General features: G+C 34.2%; 1 protein-coding gene across 4 annotated transcripts in view; it reads left to right on the top strand.

Annotated features, from left to right (window-relative positions):
• The window catches only part of RBM27 (RNA binding motif protein 27), a 61,999-nt gene that overhangs the window by 32,949 nt on the left and 12,891 nt on the right, over nucleotides 1-16,159 (top strand). For all 4 annotated transcript variants that reach the window (XM_054568234.1, XM_054568232.1, XM_054568233.1 and 1 more), the window contains 10 exons: nucleotides 119-268; nucleotides 2,867-3,011; nucleotides 3,587-3,740; nucleotides 5,938-6,216; nucleotides 7,491-7,631; nucleotides 10,348-10,467; nucleotides 11,592-11,666; nucleotides 11,813-11,977; nucleotides 13,181-13,285; nucleotides 13,408-13,599. In XM_054568234.1, the coding sequence (XP_054424209.1) occupies nucleotides 119-268; nucleotides 2,867-3,011; nucleotides 3,587-3,740; nucleotides 5,938-6,216; nucleotides 7,491-7,631; nucleotides 10,348-10,467; nucleotides 11,592-11,666; nucleotides 11,813-11,977; nucleotides 13,181-13,285; nucleotides 13,408-13,599 (1,526 nt within the window). The remainder of the gene's footprint in view (nucleotides 1-118; nucleotides 269-2,866; nucleotides 3,012-3,586; nucleotides 3,741-5,937; nucleotides 6,217-7,490; nucleotides 7,632-10,347; nucleotides 10,468-11,591; nucleotides 11,667-11,812; nucleotides 11,978-13,180; nucleotides 13,286-13,407; nucleotides 13,600-16,159) is intronic.

Below are 16,159 nucleotides of genomic sequence, written 5' to 3'. Positions count from 1 at the left end.
TGGATTGATAAAATTATATTTATTGAAGAAAATTTATTTTTCCCAGTTTTATAGTTATGAGAAAGTATTTAAATACACTCTGACTTGTTACGTGTTTTGTTGTTTTATTTTTCCTCAGATACATATGAACCAGATGGTTATAATCCAGAAGCTCCTAGTATTACCAGTTCTGGTAGGTCTCAGTATAGACAGTTCTTTTCAAGAACACAGACACAGCGCCCAAACCTGATTGGCCTAACATCTGGAGATATGGATGCAAATCCAAGAGGTGAGAGCACCTTCAACTTTTTCCAATGCTAAGTGTTGTACAAGAGTTGAATATAACGTTTCTGACCTCACTGATGGTCTAAAAGTACTTACACACTATCTTTGAAGGGTGCTGTGTAATCGCCTCAAATAAATGTTTTTGAATAACTTTATCTCCATAGTTTATTTTAAAAGTATAATCAGAAAGTATTTTTAAATAAAAATAATACTAGTGATATTTAATTGCTTTTTTGTAGGACTTTAGATTGTTTAGCTATATACCAGGCACTGTGCTAGATATTAAGCATAGAAAGATGAAATGACATGGTTTCTTGTCCTCGAAGAACAAACTGATCATTTAAGGGCCTACTTTGTATCATCAGAGCTATACTCTGCACTGATAACAACTGAGAACCTAAAATCTTGCAATAAAATTATTTGATCATTTTTAGTGTTTGATTGTAAGGTCCATATGTGAGGACCTTTAGAAAGCTTAGTCACAAACCTTAAAAGACAAATTCAAGCATTTACCTTCAGTGTGGGTTGATACCTTCCTTTTTCCTTCTCAGAAAAGTTTGGGTGAAGAATATGATGAGATTTCAATTTTTTTATTATTATAGTTAGATTTTCAGTATTTAATTTTAATTTGAATGACTGGCCGTAGGCCAACCTAACAATATTTTTCTGCTTTAGTTATACACTGAACATTTTCCTAGTCTTTCCTATCTTGATTTTTTTAACTTTTCCTTACTGACACTTATAACACCACGGTAGGTCAACAGTTTGGTGTCTACTAAATCAAATACTTTTATGTGTATTACTATCTTTTCTATTCCTTACCAACAGATCCTTAAAAGAGGTACTATTTTATTCTCTTTTTACAGTTAAAGACACTCAGGCTTAGAGAGGTTAAAGAACTCAGCCCAGGTCACACAGCTATTAATGGCAGAACTGGAATTTGAACCCAGGTCTAATTCCAAAGAATATGCGCTTACTTTTTATGCTATAGTAAAGTATATAGTTTTTACCAAATTATTAAAATTAGTGTCAAGATCATATTCTCAGAATTTCAAGACTTTGTCATTGGACTCTGTCTGTATACTTATATACAGCAATCCATTAATCTTTCTCAGTGTAGACGTATGGTTTTTACACAGCGGGCTTTCTTTTGTCATCTTGGGCAAGCTGTGTCTCTTTTTTATACACTTCAGTCAAGCAAAGCATTAGGGACAACGTAGCGGTATCTTACATTCTAGAATGCTTTATGTCATCACAATTGTTTTCCATTATTCTCTGAAAACACAGGCCTAGAAGGGCAGCGATCATATTTATTTTATTCACTAATTTATATCCAAGGTGTAATACAATTGTTGAGCTATAGCAGATGCTTAAGAAATACATGAATTAATTTGCATAGTAATTTTCCTGTCACAAAAATGAAATGGAAAATACCATCAGCAACCCCCATTCTTACCCCAGTATTTAGTCCTATGTATGTCATTCTTTGCTGTTGATCTTTCTTTCGATGTAGTTGCAAAGGTAAGGGAGAATACTCAGAGTATACCAGGCATAGTTTTGTATTAATTTACAATTTTGTTCATCACCCTCTTCCCCCCACAAAATAATTGATTGTAAGGTCAGTTTCTTATAGTGTTTTAGTCTTAACTATTGTGGTTGAAATGTGCTGGTTTTTATTGGTTTTGGACTTTTCTTGTCAACTTTTAAGTTAAAAAACTTTTAAACCTATAGAAAATCAAAGAAGTGCATTGAATACCTAAATACCTTCACTTAGATTCAGCAGTTGTTGATGTTTTGTCATCCTGGGCACAAATGCTTGCTTGTGTGCCTGTACTCTGACTTCTCTCCTCTTCCCTCACATTGTTTTCTTTTTTAAAAGTTAAATTAAATTTATTGGGTGACATTGGTTAATACATTATGTAGTTTGCAAGTGTATGGTTCTATAATACATCATCTTTATATTGCACTGTGCAAAGTTCTCCTGTCACCTTGTATTTGACCCTGTTTATCCTCTTCATCCTCCCACTTTTTTTTCTCGAAACACTTGAAATTGTAGATTGTGACACGTTTGTATACACCTAAGAATAAGACATAGTCCTTTAGAAACAATATTGTCACACATAAGAAAATTAAAATTCCGTAGTAGTAGCCTATCCAGGTGCACTTTTTGTTTAATTACATCAGGAGCCAAATAATATTACTGTATTTATGGTGCTGAATTTGATTGTTTGCCTGAGTTGATAGTTGTTCAATCTCTCCATTGTAAATAATTTGTAGAATGATACTTTGGCACCAGATAAATATCTTGTTCTCTAATAACCTTTCACTAATTTTGTGTTTTTCGCATTCATTAATGATCCTTGACTGAATTATTTGTTACATTGGGGTTGCCTGTTTTTAAACTCAGATGTTGTGTTTTTTAAAAAGGTAGGAAAAAGAGGCAGTTGATGTTTTTCCTATTGCTTAGGTTTTTCTGAAAATGAAATGGTAGTGGTTGGGTGCTATTCATAGTCATTCTTAGTTTTTGGACTAAATATGTTAATCATCTGAAACTCCCGAAATGTAATGCATTGTCAGTAATGTTAGTTTTTGTTTCCAACAGCTGCTAACATCGTCATCCAGACTGAACCTCCAGTTCCTGTTTCAATTAATAGCAACATAACCAGAGTAGTTCTTGAACCGGATAGCCGAAAAAGAGCTGTGGGTGGTTTGGAAGGGCCACTCACAAAGAAACCATGGCTGGGAAAGTAAGATAATTTGCTAATTAGTAACATCTAATTGGTGTGTTTTTTTTGTTTGCATTAGTAAATTTGTATAATTAAGAATTGTCATTAATCAATAATTATCATACTATATGTCTCAAAGTTAGGGTTCCCAGAGATATCCTTAGAATGTGTTAAAAATTGAAAGGCTAACAGGATATTTATAACATTGTAGATATTAATAATTTATATTTACTTATTTCTAGGCTTAACCCAATATTAAGAATTGAGACTCGGGAAATGAATAAAAAAGAAAAAACTGTACTTTTGCAGAAGTTGAAAAATGTACCATAAAAAATATCTATTCTTGTTTTAATATTAGATTCCTTGATTATTGTGGTCGATCTTGTTAGCATGATTTTTAATCGTAGTTGGGCTTCTTCTTTTTGTGTTCTCCATTTAATAAGGAGGTGAAAATTTTTTAGTACTTTCTGAAGAATTTTGAGTGCTTACGAAAAATACTCTTAATAAATGTAACCTTACATTCTTTGCTGACATACCTTCTCTGGGCTAGGCATAAGGTGAGAGAATTAACCAAGATTTGTTATTTTTCCTTTCAGGCAAGGGAATAACAGTCAGAGTAAACCAGGATTCTTAAGAAAGAATCAGTATACGAATACCAAATTAGAAGTCAAGAAAATCCCTCAGGAATTGAACAACATCACCAAGCTCAATGAACACTTCAGCAAATTTGGAACTATTGTTAACATCCAGGTACATGTGGCTATGTTGGTGACAGAATCCATGTATTTTAGCATTTTTGAAAATATTCCTACCAGCTTACCTGCTTAAATGAGCCAGTGATTAGTCTGATCATCTCTGCTAACACTACATATCTTCACGTCTAATTTAATGATGAAATTGTTAAGCTGAATTTGTTCTTTTAAATTGATTTGGTTCTTCTCTTCAACCTCTTCCTGAAAGACAGTGGGCTAGTTACTGAGTTTTTATAGTTCTGTCTCTGGACAAATGACTATATTGCCTGCTTTAGTATTCTAACTAGGTAAGTGAGATTTTTGGTGATTTCTGATTGTAATTTTGTCTATTGACTGACTTTTATTTTGTGGTGAAGTAGTTATTAGTTAAGGATCATCCTCACCTTGGGAATTTTAAGCAGCACAACATGTTTTCTAACATCCAATTGTAGCTTTTGTATTTTGCTGTCTACTTATTAGATATTTGAAATTAGGAATTTGTGGTTGGGTGTTATGCTGTAATTGAGGGTACTTGAGAGCCTTCTTAAGTTGGAATTTCAGTCAGTTACCTCTGATATTTAGTGTTGCCATCAAATTAAAATACAATTTATATAACTGAGTTTAAGAAGGTAGTATTGGGGGACTTGGTATTTCAAAGAGTTGAGCCACACTATTCTTTTTGAGAGATTGTTAAGGAAGTTTTCCCCGTGAGTGTAGAAGTATTTCATATTTTATTTTACAGATAATTGGGAATACATTAAATAAAAGTAAATAAACAAATCGCCCAAATCTCACCCCTTAGCAATAACAATTATTAATCTTTTGATGAAATGACATACTGTATTATAATGGAAGAATACGTACATACACAGACACTCTTTCTCTTTTTGAAAATGCTTCACACACTTACAAAAATACAAAAGATATAATCATGCCAAAAGTCTCTAACTACCTTTTTTCTCCTAAATTTTTCCTAGGTCATTATTCTTTTATGGCATTTAGAAAAATTAGATAGCGTAGTGTAAATGGGTGTATTGGTCTACTTCAGTTGCCAGTAACAAATCCCATAAACTAGGTGACTTAAATAACAAAAATTTATTTTGAGGGAATCTAAGAATAAGATGCTGGCCAAAATGGTTTTTGGTGAGGACTGTCTTTGCGGCTTGTAGATGCCACCTTCTTGCTATGTCTTCACATGCTAGAGGGAAGATATCTCTTCCTGTAAGGCCACCAATCCTACCTGATTAGGGCCCCACCATTATGATTCCATTTAACCTGTATCTTAAAACTGTATTTTTGAATAGTCAACATTTGGGATTAGGGCTTCAACATAGGAACTTTGGAGTGGTCATTATTCAGTCTGTAGCAATAGGCTGTAATTTATTGAACTATTCCCTGTGGTGGGGAATTTATGTTGTTTCTATTATTTTATATAAAAACAGTGCCCTGGTGAGCCTCTGTGTGGATAAAGCTTTTGTTATTTTTTATGCTGCATTGCTGAATTAAAGGGAGTAAGACCTTGTATTTAAACTACCAAATTGTTCTCCAAAAGGGTTGTACCAGTTGATACTCCCAGATGCAATGTCTAAAACCTCATAAATGCTAGAATATGCATCCATTAAATTTTAAAAATTAGTTTCTTAAGGGAAAAATTCTTTAATTCATCTTTTTTTATTGCTATGTAAACTCTATATAGACCACTTACAGATCTTTTGGATTTATCTACCCATTTTTTATGAAGATATTTATAATAATGCTTTTTCAGGCCTTCGTCATATTTATTAAAAATACTTTTTCCATTTGTCTGTCATTTTGTTTATGGCATGTTTGGACTGACAGGTTTAAAATTTTATGTTGCTAAATCTGCTGTTTGTTTTTATGTATCCTACCCTTATAGATATGCTTACAAGAGCTTTTCAAACAGATTATACAAATACCTTTTTTCCTCTGGGTTTGTATGGGATGTTTCGTTTGTTATTGTACAGTACTTTCTCTCGAGTTAATTTGAGTGTGTAATATTATGGAAGGATCTAACATTCTTCCATATATAATTTTGAAATAGGCATATCCTTTAGGGGATAGAGAACTTTATTTACAGAGGAGTCACAACAGATTTCAGCGGGCTCTTTTCTACTTCTGAATTCTTAATTTATTTCTATTTAACTATTTGTTAATATCTGTGTTTCTGGTTTTGTTGCTTTTGTTTTTTCTTACAGGTTGCTTTTAAGGGAGATCCGGAAGCAGCCCTCATCCAATATCTTACCAACGAGGAGGCCAGGAAAGCCATTTCCAGCACTGAAGCAGTTCTAAACAACCGATTCATTCGAGTCCTGTGGTATAGAGAGAATAATGAGCAACCAGCACTACAGTCCCCAGCACAGCTGCTCCTGCAGCAGCAGCAAACACTTAGTCACCTGTCCCAGCAGCACCATCACCTGCCACAGCACCTTCATCAGCAGTCTTCTCCTGCAACGGTACATGGAGGTATCCAGAAGGTAACCTACTGTTCACAAAAAATCAGGGGTCTTCTAGTCCCACCCTCTAGATCAATGTTTCTCAGTATGTGGTCCTTCGGTCTTCTATGTCAGAGGCCTTCAGTTTGATCTGCAGACCAGCAGCATCTAATCTCCTGGGAGCAATTTCTTGGGCCTCACCCCAACATATTGAATCAGAATCCCTATGGGTAGGACCCAAGACCCTGTATTTTAAACAGGCTCTCCAGGTGATTCTTTTGTACCCTAAAATTTGAGAATCACTTACTGGGGTACAAATTCCTGGGCCTTATCTTTCCAAACCTATAGTTTTCTTTAGATATATGGCCCCTAAATCTTCATGTTTAAGAAATACCCTTAGTGGTTGTTCTCATTATTAAAAGTATAATGACTGTCGACCACTGAACAAATCTGAACCTAGAACTTATGAGTTTTGGTGTTAGAATCAATCACCCTTGTATCCAGCCTTTTTTCTACTTTTTTTCCATGTAGAAGAATTCTTTTCATTTTAAAACTGAAATGGAAGCTGCAAGGAATGGGATTTTTATCTGTCAGATTCATTCTATCCCTAGTTCCTAAAACAACGCCTAGCACATACTGCTCAAAATACATGCATTAAAGCATTTAGATATTGGTGATGGTAATTATTTCCTTCTAGGTGTTGTTTTGTTTGGATTGAATGCATACAGATTTTTTTTTTTAAAGTATTCCTTACATAGCCTTCCTGCTTCATTCACCATCCTGCTTATTTGCACCTATCTCTGCTTTTATTCTAGGTTCCATTTCATGTTAGGCCCCAAAGGTGAATGCTCCCCTAGACTTTGGCTAAATGGTATATAAAAGAGTAATTTCATCACCTCTGTGATCATTAGACCCTGTTACGTTAATGCAGTCTTAAGATTATATTATGTTTTCGGAGTGGCCATATGTTATTATTTATAGTAAGCTGCTGTCAGTTAAAACCCTTATATCTGTCAAAGCATTACATATTGAAGGGAACATAAAAAAATTATTACAAGTTTTTTTCTGTATGAGTATATACACTTGCATGCATGCATTTTGTTATGACGTATTTCAGACATCCAGAAAAGTATGAATAATAACAATCATTGGTGTATTTACACTTAAAAAATAAAATCTTAACAGATAATTAAAGTGCCTTTCCTTTCCATATTCTTTCTTAACTTTCCAGGGTAATCATTATCTTGCATTTGTAGCATTCTTGAGCATTTAAAAAACTTTTACCACATACCTATGTGTCTATTTTATATATACAGATGATGAGTAAACCACAGACACCGGGTGCATATGTTCTTAACAAAGTTCCTGTGAAACATCGTCTTGGACATGCAAGTACTAACCAGAGTGATACAGCACACTTATTGAATCAGTCAGGTGGTGCTGGAGAGGATTGCCAGGTATGTGTTTCTGTGGACATCAGATATGTTTAGAGTTGTTCAGTGACACAAAGAAATTAACAAATTGATTATCATCCAGATTTGTAATGTCTTGTTTCTCTCAGATTAGTGACAGCTAACATAAGTGTGGCAGATATACTTTCCTGATTTCCATGATTCAGCCAGAAATTTGCTAAAGCTTTTTTTTTTCTACTTGAAGCTAAGTAGGAATTTGAAATTTTTAGCCATTTATTAATAGGGTAGATGTCTTTATTAATTCATATTTTTTATAATTTTTCTCTTTAGTATAATTAACATCGTAAAGGGGATTCTGTTAAAATTAAAAGTCTAACATTGAAATATATTTTAAGTAGTTTCTTTTACTTTTAGGAATATACTTATAAATAGTGACTCTTCATCCAGCATAGTGATTATTTCAAATAGAGCTAGGAAAACTCTGAAAAAGAATAACAACAAGGAGGGATAACTGTACTATGCATTAAAAATACTCTGAAGTCTTTATAACTAAAACAGTTTGATACTGGCACAGGAAGAGACAGATCAGTGGACCAGAATAGAAGATCAGAAAAAAAAGATTCGCTTGCAAATAGGAATTTATTGTTTGCCAACACCGTATCTCAGATCAGTGGGGGAAATGTGGACTTTATGATAGTGGTGTTGGGGTAATTGGATAGCCATATAGAAAGATAGAATTAGATCCATTTTTAAAATGACATAATAAACTAGGATAATTTCCACAAGGATCTGAGATTTAGATGCTGGTAGAAATGCTAAATGGTACAGCCCCTGTGAAAGGAAATTTGGTAGTATCTGGCAGAATTGTGTATGCATTTACTCTAAATCAGTAATCTTCCTTCGAATAATCTATACCAAAGGAATGCTAGTCCATCTATGAAAAGACATGTTCAAGACCTGTAGAGTCTTTGTAATAACAAAAGATTGGAAACAATTCAAATATTCATCAGTAGGGGACTGGTTACTTAACATGTAATACATCTACATAACAGTGTATGTGCAGTTTTACAAAGGAGTGTATGTGTGTGTGTTGTCTATCTTCATTCCGTATGGTGATCATCGGGATGTATTAAGTTAAAAAGGCAAAATGGAACAGAAACATAGAATCAGCCACTTTTGGTATAAGAAGGGGTCAATGTAGTAGTTGTTTGTAATATGAAAAAAACCCAAAAAATTCATATAAATTTAATTTAGAGCTAGCTGGCCAGGGCTATCATTTTTGTGTTAATAAATAATAATAGTAACATGAACATTAGCTGTGCAGGATTTGTAATGACTTTCCTGTGTAGTTAAAGTAGCTCAGTTTTGAAGATAATTAAGTATTGCATGATTGAGAGTAGTTTTGTATTTGGATATAGTATTTACATGGTTGAGTTTTCGATGAATTTCTTATTATATCCTGTGTCCCTTACATCTTGTATTCATAGTTAATTTAAAAATACAGAGCAGGCTGTGTTAGCAAAGACTTGAACCAGAGAGAATGTAGTGTAACTTGGTAGCTAGCTAGCTCTGCTGTGCCTTAACGAAGGGAAGTTTAACTGGAGGGTCATCTGTTCAGAAGAGAAAAGGAATCTAAATACCAAAACTGGCACTGTAAAGGTGGCTGCCACTTTGCTTGCAAAGTCAGATCTGTGAGCTCTCATAAAGCATTTGATTAAATATAATAAGATTATGATTACCAAGTACCTTAATCCTTAGGATTGCAGTTATTAGAAACATGAGTTCTTATTTGGCATTTCACATTGTGGTACCCTTCAGCCAAAGACCACCAGGAACACACCTGTAGTAGAACAGGTTGAGTTTATTCAGCAAGAAAAAGTACACAATGAAACCACAGGGCACTTTCGCTAAAAGGTGTTAAAAAGGACTTATTTTAGTCCTGACCAGTGTGGCTAAGTGGATTGGATGTCGTCTTGCAAAGTGAAAGGTTGCTGGTTCAATTCCTGGTCAGGGCACATGCATGGGTTGTGGGCCCAGTCCCGCGAGAGGCAACCGATCAATTTTCCTCTTCCACTCTTTCTCCCTGCCTTCCCCTCTCTGTAAAAATGAATAAATATGTATTTTTTAAAGAACTTATTTTAGGTTTATTCTATGTTACATGATTTGGGTCAGGATTTAAGAAAACAGGAGTAAATCTTTGATCAGATAGCTTAATAAGTCTAGCTAGAAGGAGGGAAGATTTTATGAAGCTAAAATGTAATTGGTAAAAAAGCTGTGGTCATTTCTCTTAGCCAGGAGAGAGGTGTTTAGTCACTGTTACGGTTTGGATAACATTCATGTTTCTTTCTGTGTTCTGTTATGGTTATGGAGTGATCTTGTTATTGTCATGGTCCATCATGGTCACAGAGTGACCTTGTCTGAGGTTGATACTCTGTCAAACTGTTTATGTTTAATAGGAGGACCTAGCTGTGAGTGGCAGGCCAGCTCCTAGATGTCACAGCTTCTTGTTGTTTTTATCACAATTGAAAAAGAGAAGAAAAATATGTGATTGCATTCAGAAACAACATTATTGCTAAAAATTAATTTTTCTTTTAGTATTTGAGTGCCAATTGAATTAAGTATAAAGAACTAGTTTTATAAATGTAGTTTTTCAATGTAAAGTATAAATTAAACTGCAAAAAAGAGAAGTAAATGCAGTCTTTATTAGAAATGACTTTGAAGCATGTCTAAGATTTAATTTTATCATATTTGTGTTTTGCAGATATTTTCATCTTCAGGCCATCCAAAAATGATTTACAGCTCCTCAAACTTAAAGACTCCTTCAAAGCTTTGTCCGGGGTCTAAATCTCATGATGTTCAAGAAGTTCTTAAAAAGAAGCAGGTAACAGCTTTGATTCTTTTTTCCTTAAAGAGGAAAGGGACCCAGTGTATTCTTAAGTGATTATGTTAATAACCTTTGACAGTTGATGTTATGGAACTCCATCATCATGTTTATTTAGCTGCTGCTAGATGCAATGTCCATTTGAACAAAAGGCAAACAAAAATGTTTTATAATTACTTTTTGGTGGCTATATCAAGCACAATGAAAGACTTTTGTGTATAAAAGTGAAAAACTAAGCTGTGATGTTTTTTCATTCTCCAAGGGATAGAAGCAGACATTTTATTTCATTATTTATTGCCTTTTTTTCTTTCTGGCTTTGTAAGTTAGATAATGTTTCACATAAAATGTGATCTTTATGCCCTGGCTGGTGTGGCTCAGTGGATTGAGCACTGGTCTGGAAACCAAAAGGTTACTGGTTTGATTCCCAGTCATGGCACATGCCTGGCTTGCAGGCCAGGTCCCCGGTGGGGGTAGTGCAAGAGGCAACTATTCAACATATATCAATCACAATGATGTCTCTTTCCCTCTCTTTCTTCCTTCTCTTCTCTCTAAAAGTAAATAAAACCTTAAGAAATATATATATATATATATATAACCTTTATGTAGTTTGTATTCATGACTCAATTCTAAGTTTCATATTATTTTCGATTTAACTTTAGAGTTTTTCAAATAAAATATATTATTTCAGTATAATTTGAGATTTAATCAACAGAGGGGTGGGAGGCAGTTTTTTCCTGGCAAAAACCATAGATTTTGCTGTTGTTTTTAACCTGTAGCTCATCTCATATTTTTAAACTTCAAAAATAAGGATTTGGTTAATTACATGGGCAAGTGAGACCAGGTCTTGTTTTTCCTAAGAGATAACATTGAAGTCATTCAACTGAATAAACCTCACAGATACAGCTAGTGTTCAGCATTTTAAATACTTTTTAAAGTACAGTTATAAAAGTAACTCTTTTATATTGGAAGTGTTGGGAAAATATATTTAAAGGTTTTATTTCTGGTTTCCGATATTTTTTGATTAATGAGGAGGAATATCCTATTATAGGGATGGCCCAGAAGAAATGGGTTAGCAAATTTTGTTAATCCATTACTATTTTTTTTTTTTTTACCTGTTCATATAGGAAGCAATGAAGCTACAACAAGATATGAGGAAAAAAAGGCAGGAAGTATTAGAAAAACAAATAGAATGCCAGAAGGTAAGACAGAGACTCATTATTTGCACTTTGGAATTGATGTATAGAATGGATTTTACAAAGATACCCCCAGTGGTTAAAAACTTTTAAGTGTTGTTTGTTTTAAACTTTACTAAGCATAGTTTTACTTTTTTCTGTTTGCTTTATAGATGCTAATATCCAAGCTAGAAAAAAACAAAAACATGAAACCAGAAGAAAGAGCAAATATAATGAAGACTTTGAAAGAGCTTGGTGAAAAGATTTCACAACTGAAAGATGAGTTAAAAACATCTTCTGCAGTCTCCACACCATCTAAAGTAAAGACCAAAACGGAGGTATATGTTTGCATTTTGAATTCAATATAGGGTTATCAAACATCTATTATATGCTTGGCATTTTGAAAGTACAGTGGAACCCTAGGTGGCTAATAGTCTAATGGGGAGACGATTATAAGAACAAGTTTTAAAATATTTCTGTAAATGCTGTGTACTCTCTTTGAAAGAGGTGATCAAACCCTACTTGACTAAAGGTGTGTTTTTTTCATTGAAATTTTTGGTTTTCTGTGCTGAAGATGAAACTGCTAGAGTGATGGTGAGCAAACAAGTTACTTCCTGTCTCAGCAGTTTTTTTGTAATTTTTTAATGTAATAAAACAATTCATTTTAATAATCAAAAAGTATCACTTGCTTTATTATGTGCAAAAATGTGGCATTCTGTTGGAATGAATAATTGAAAGTTCGAGATCTATCAAAGTCTAATTGTGTTAATACCCGTTTGTTTTCTTATTGTAGGTATTTGCTTTACACAGTGGTTCCTTTATACTACAGCTCTGTAGTTGGATTTTAGATTAATTTTAAGTGCTTTGAAAACTGATGATAAATTTGTCAGATATATAGAACAAAAATTTTTATGTGCAATATTACTTTTGAAGTTGTGGTTCTCAGTATAGGAATGTAAACTGTTTTATTAAGATTTCTTTTTAAAAATATAATTAATAAGTTTTTATTGAAGTTTTTTACAATTATAGAGGAACATGTGCACATTTTGAAAATTAAAAAGAATATATATGGGAGAAAAATAATCTCTTACAGTTATGTACCTAAAGACTGATTATTTGTCTCACAGAAAAAAAAATGGCAATAGTTATACAGTTCATATCTGAAAGCAGTTATGTAACTGTTATGTTTGTACTATTAATGACTTTTTACTACATAATTTATTTTACCCCATTGTGTTTTATTTATGATGTTTTATTATGTGAAAATTATTCCCATCTTCCTCATCTTAGATGACTGTTTTCAAGGTCTGAATTTTAGGCCATCTTCAGCAGTAATACCATCTTCAGCAGTTTTTACTGATACCATTGCACTCTCTACACGTTGTCAGTATTACATCTGTAGAGAGACTTTCTCTAACATACCCACGTTTATCCTCTCATTCTCATTTTTTTCAAAAGAAATGTGTGTCATTCTGTGGGTATAATACTCTGAGTAAGATTTTGTAAATAATCTAAAAAATACACTTTTAATTTTTCCAAAGGCCCAGAAAGAACTATTAGATACTGAGCTGGACCTTCACAAGAGGCTGTCCTCAGGAGAAGACACGACAGAGTTACGGAAAAAACTCAGTCAGTTACAGGTCGAGGTGAGACTTAAGAGGAATTACTGACTCACTACATTTAACATCTCAAAAAATAGCTTTCTCTATTTCTATTTCCCAAGGTTTAGTCTAACAGTGTATATTTACCTTTGATTGTTGTTGTTCAGGCTGCACGATTAGGTATCTTACCAGTGGGTCGAGGAAAGACAATGTCCTCCCAAGGTCGAGGAAGAGGCCGAGGTCGTGGAGGAAGAGGAAGGGGCTCACTAAATCACATGGTGGTGGACCACCGGCCCAAAACACTATCAGTTGGGGGACTCATTGAAGAGGAAAAAGATGACTTGCTTCAGCATTTCTCAGTAAGTTTTTAAAGTAGCAAATACTAACTCTAAAAACACTGTATCCACCATTCCCTGGCTGCATCCTGTATAAATGTCAGAAGTTTTATAAGTTAGAAAAGAAGTTATAAAAATATGGGTTGAGTATTAGCAAATTTTTTAAATATATTTGAGGGTCAAGAAGTAACTCATGTTCTTTAATTTTATAATAGTCCTCATAAGTGCATTTGTAGTGACAAGTTGTTCCAAAGCTATCTTTGATTTTTGTTTAGTTATTACATGGTTTACTAGGTGTTTGTAGTTAATAAGTAAAAATAATCCGGGATGGAGGCAGAATTCAAAGGGAAAATTTGTTAGGATAAGAGACATGTTTAATTGTGTTCAGTATATATGTGCAACATTTACTTTAAACAAACATGCAAACAGATCTAATATAGGTAAATGTCTGATTTTGCACATAAACACTATATTCTCTTTCCAACCACTCATCCATTCAGTAAATATTTACTGAGTGTTATTTGTGCTAGAGCATTTGCATACACGATCTCATTTAATCTTAAAAAACTGTATAAAGTGCATGTGAAATCCCACGTGTACAGGTGGAAAATCTGAAGCTTAAGTGTAAGTTAACGAAGATCTAACAGTTAAAGTAATAGAACCAAGACACAGGTGGCTGTTAGCATCAGGACCCCTATTTCTCAGACAACCTTTTAAGATTTTATTTATTTTTAGAGAGACGGGATGGATGCGGGGAGGGGGAGAGAAACGTGGACATAGTAAAGAAATACTGATTGGTTTCCTATCATGTGCATCCTGACTGGGGACTGAATTCAAAACCCAGGCGTGTTAACCTGACCAGGAATCAAACCAGCGACCTTTTGCTGGGATGACACCCAGTCACTTGAGCCACGCTGGTAATGGCTCAGACAACTTTTTAAAGAGAAAACATTTTCAGCCTTATTACTGTATTTTGCCATGTATAATGCACTCCCATGCATAATGTATACCGACGTTTTAATACTAATTCTCATGTATAATCCGAATTATACATGGGAAATAGTACTACTCATGTATAATGCACATTCTTATTTTTCCCTCAAAAGTTTGAGCAGAAAGTGTACATTATACATGGCAAATTACAGTATGTTCAAGTTTCTTACTAGTTTGGTGCCCAGTAATCCTGTTTCACCGTGACTATTGGAGAATGGTGGGTTGTAAAGTGTCCAGATTTTAGAATCTTTGGGCTGTGGTCTGTTCACTGTTAAGCTAGTTCTTTGACTAGTCTGCCCCTTGTTTTCTCTTTTTGTAAAGTAGAGATTAGCTTTAAGTGACTTCTTTGAGGAATAAAGAAGGTAATAATAAGTGGAGCACTATACATGGGCAGGATATTCTGTGGAAGCTGAGTGAATGTTAATTTTTGTCTTTTCATGTTGAGTGTATAAAATTAAAACCTCCATGCCAAGTAAGTTGGGCATTTAGACTCAGTTCTGGCGAGGTGATACTGGGTGATGTAAAGCACAATTTTTATAAATTTGTTTCTGTAGAAAATTCTAGTTACCAAAAGTAGGTAATCATAGGAAACTGCATACTCTGTCCTGGGGGTCACTGGAGACTATATAGATGTTTAAGTTTTAACTGAAAAGTCACGCTCATATGGCTCTCTTTCCTTCTCTTAAGTAGAATCATTTCATAGCATCTAAGGGCAATCAGTTTTTACATATCTGCATTTGATAAGTCTGAAATACGACATTTGGTTTGTGGAGAGAGGCATGGCCAGGCTTTTAGGGAAGGAGCAAAGCGGAGGCGATGAGGAAACTCCCAAGAAGGAGACACTGCCATTGCTTTTGACGGTTTCGTGTGTTTTTTTGGTTTGTTTGTTTTGTTTTGATGAAGTACTTATCAGGCAGTCTGAAGCACTAGAAACACATTTACCCTAATAACAGATACTTAGCCAGTATAGTATGCTTTCTTTGAAAGAGATAGAGAAATATATATGCCTAGGCATTAGTGTAAATAGATGTAGCAGGCTTAAAGGATAAGTATTCTTTGAAGTCTTTTATATTCCATACAAGATAAGGTAAAACTGTATATTTTCAATATCTTTTTACTGTCCTTAGTAATTGTGAAAGGATCATGGAAGATTCCTATCTGTGTGTGAGATGATGGATGGGTTTTGGTGAAGATATTCTGAAGAGTGAGGACCTAATTCTGGGGTCCTTCACTTTATTTTTGTATCCAGCAATCCACTTCTAAAAACTTATCACAAGGGAAATTTGGGGTTGTATGTAAACGATATCTGTAAGTATGCTCAATGTAGCATGCTTTATATTTAGTGAAAAATAAAAACAATCTAAATGCTCACGAGTACATTGTTGCTATTAAAAAACATTTTTAAAGAAAGATGACATGAGAAAATTCTTGGGGTTGACTTTTTGATTAAAAAAAAAAAAAGTGGGATGCTCCCTAGCAGTGTGGCTCAGTTGGTTGGGCGTCATCCCATGAACTGAAGTGTCGCAGTTCAGTTCCAGGTCAGGGTACATGCTTAGGTTGCGGGTTTGGTAGTCGGGCAGGGCACGTGTGA

This window comes from Pteronotus mesoamericanus, unplaced genomic scaffold, assembly GCF_021234165.1.
Source record: "Pteronotus mesoamericanus isolate MK-2021 breed Mesoamerican mustached bat unplaced genomic scaffold, CSHL_Meso_final contig_2, whole genome shotgun sequence".
Lineage (NCBI taxonomy): Eukaryota > Metazoa > Chordata > Mammalia > Chiroptera > Mormoopidae > Pteronotus > Pteronotus mesoamericanus.
The sequence above is the reverse complement of the archived record's forward strand: the minus strand, read 5'-3'. Positions and strand labels throughout refer to the sequence as shown.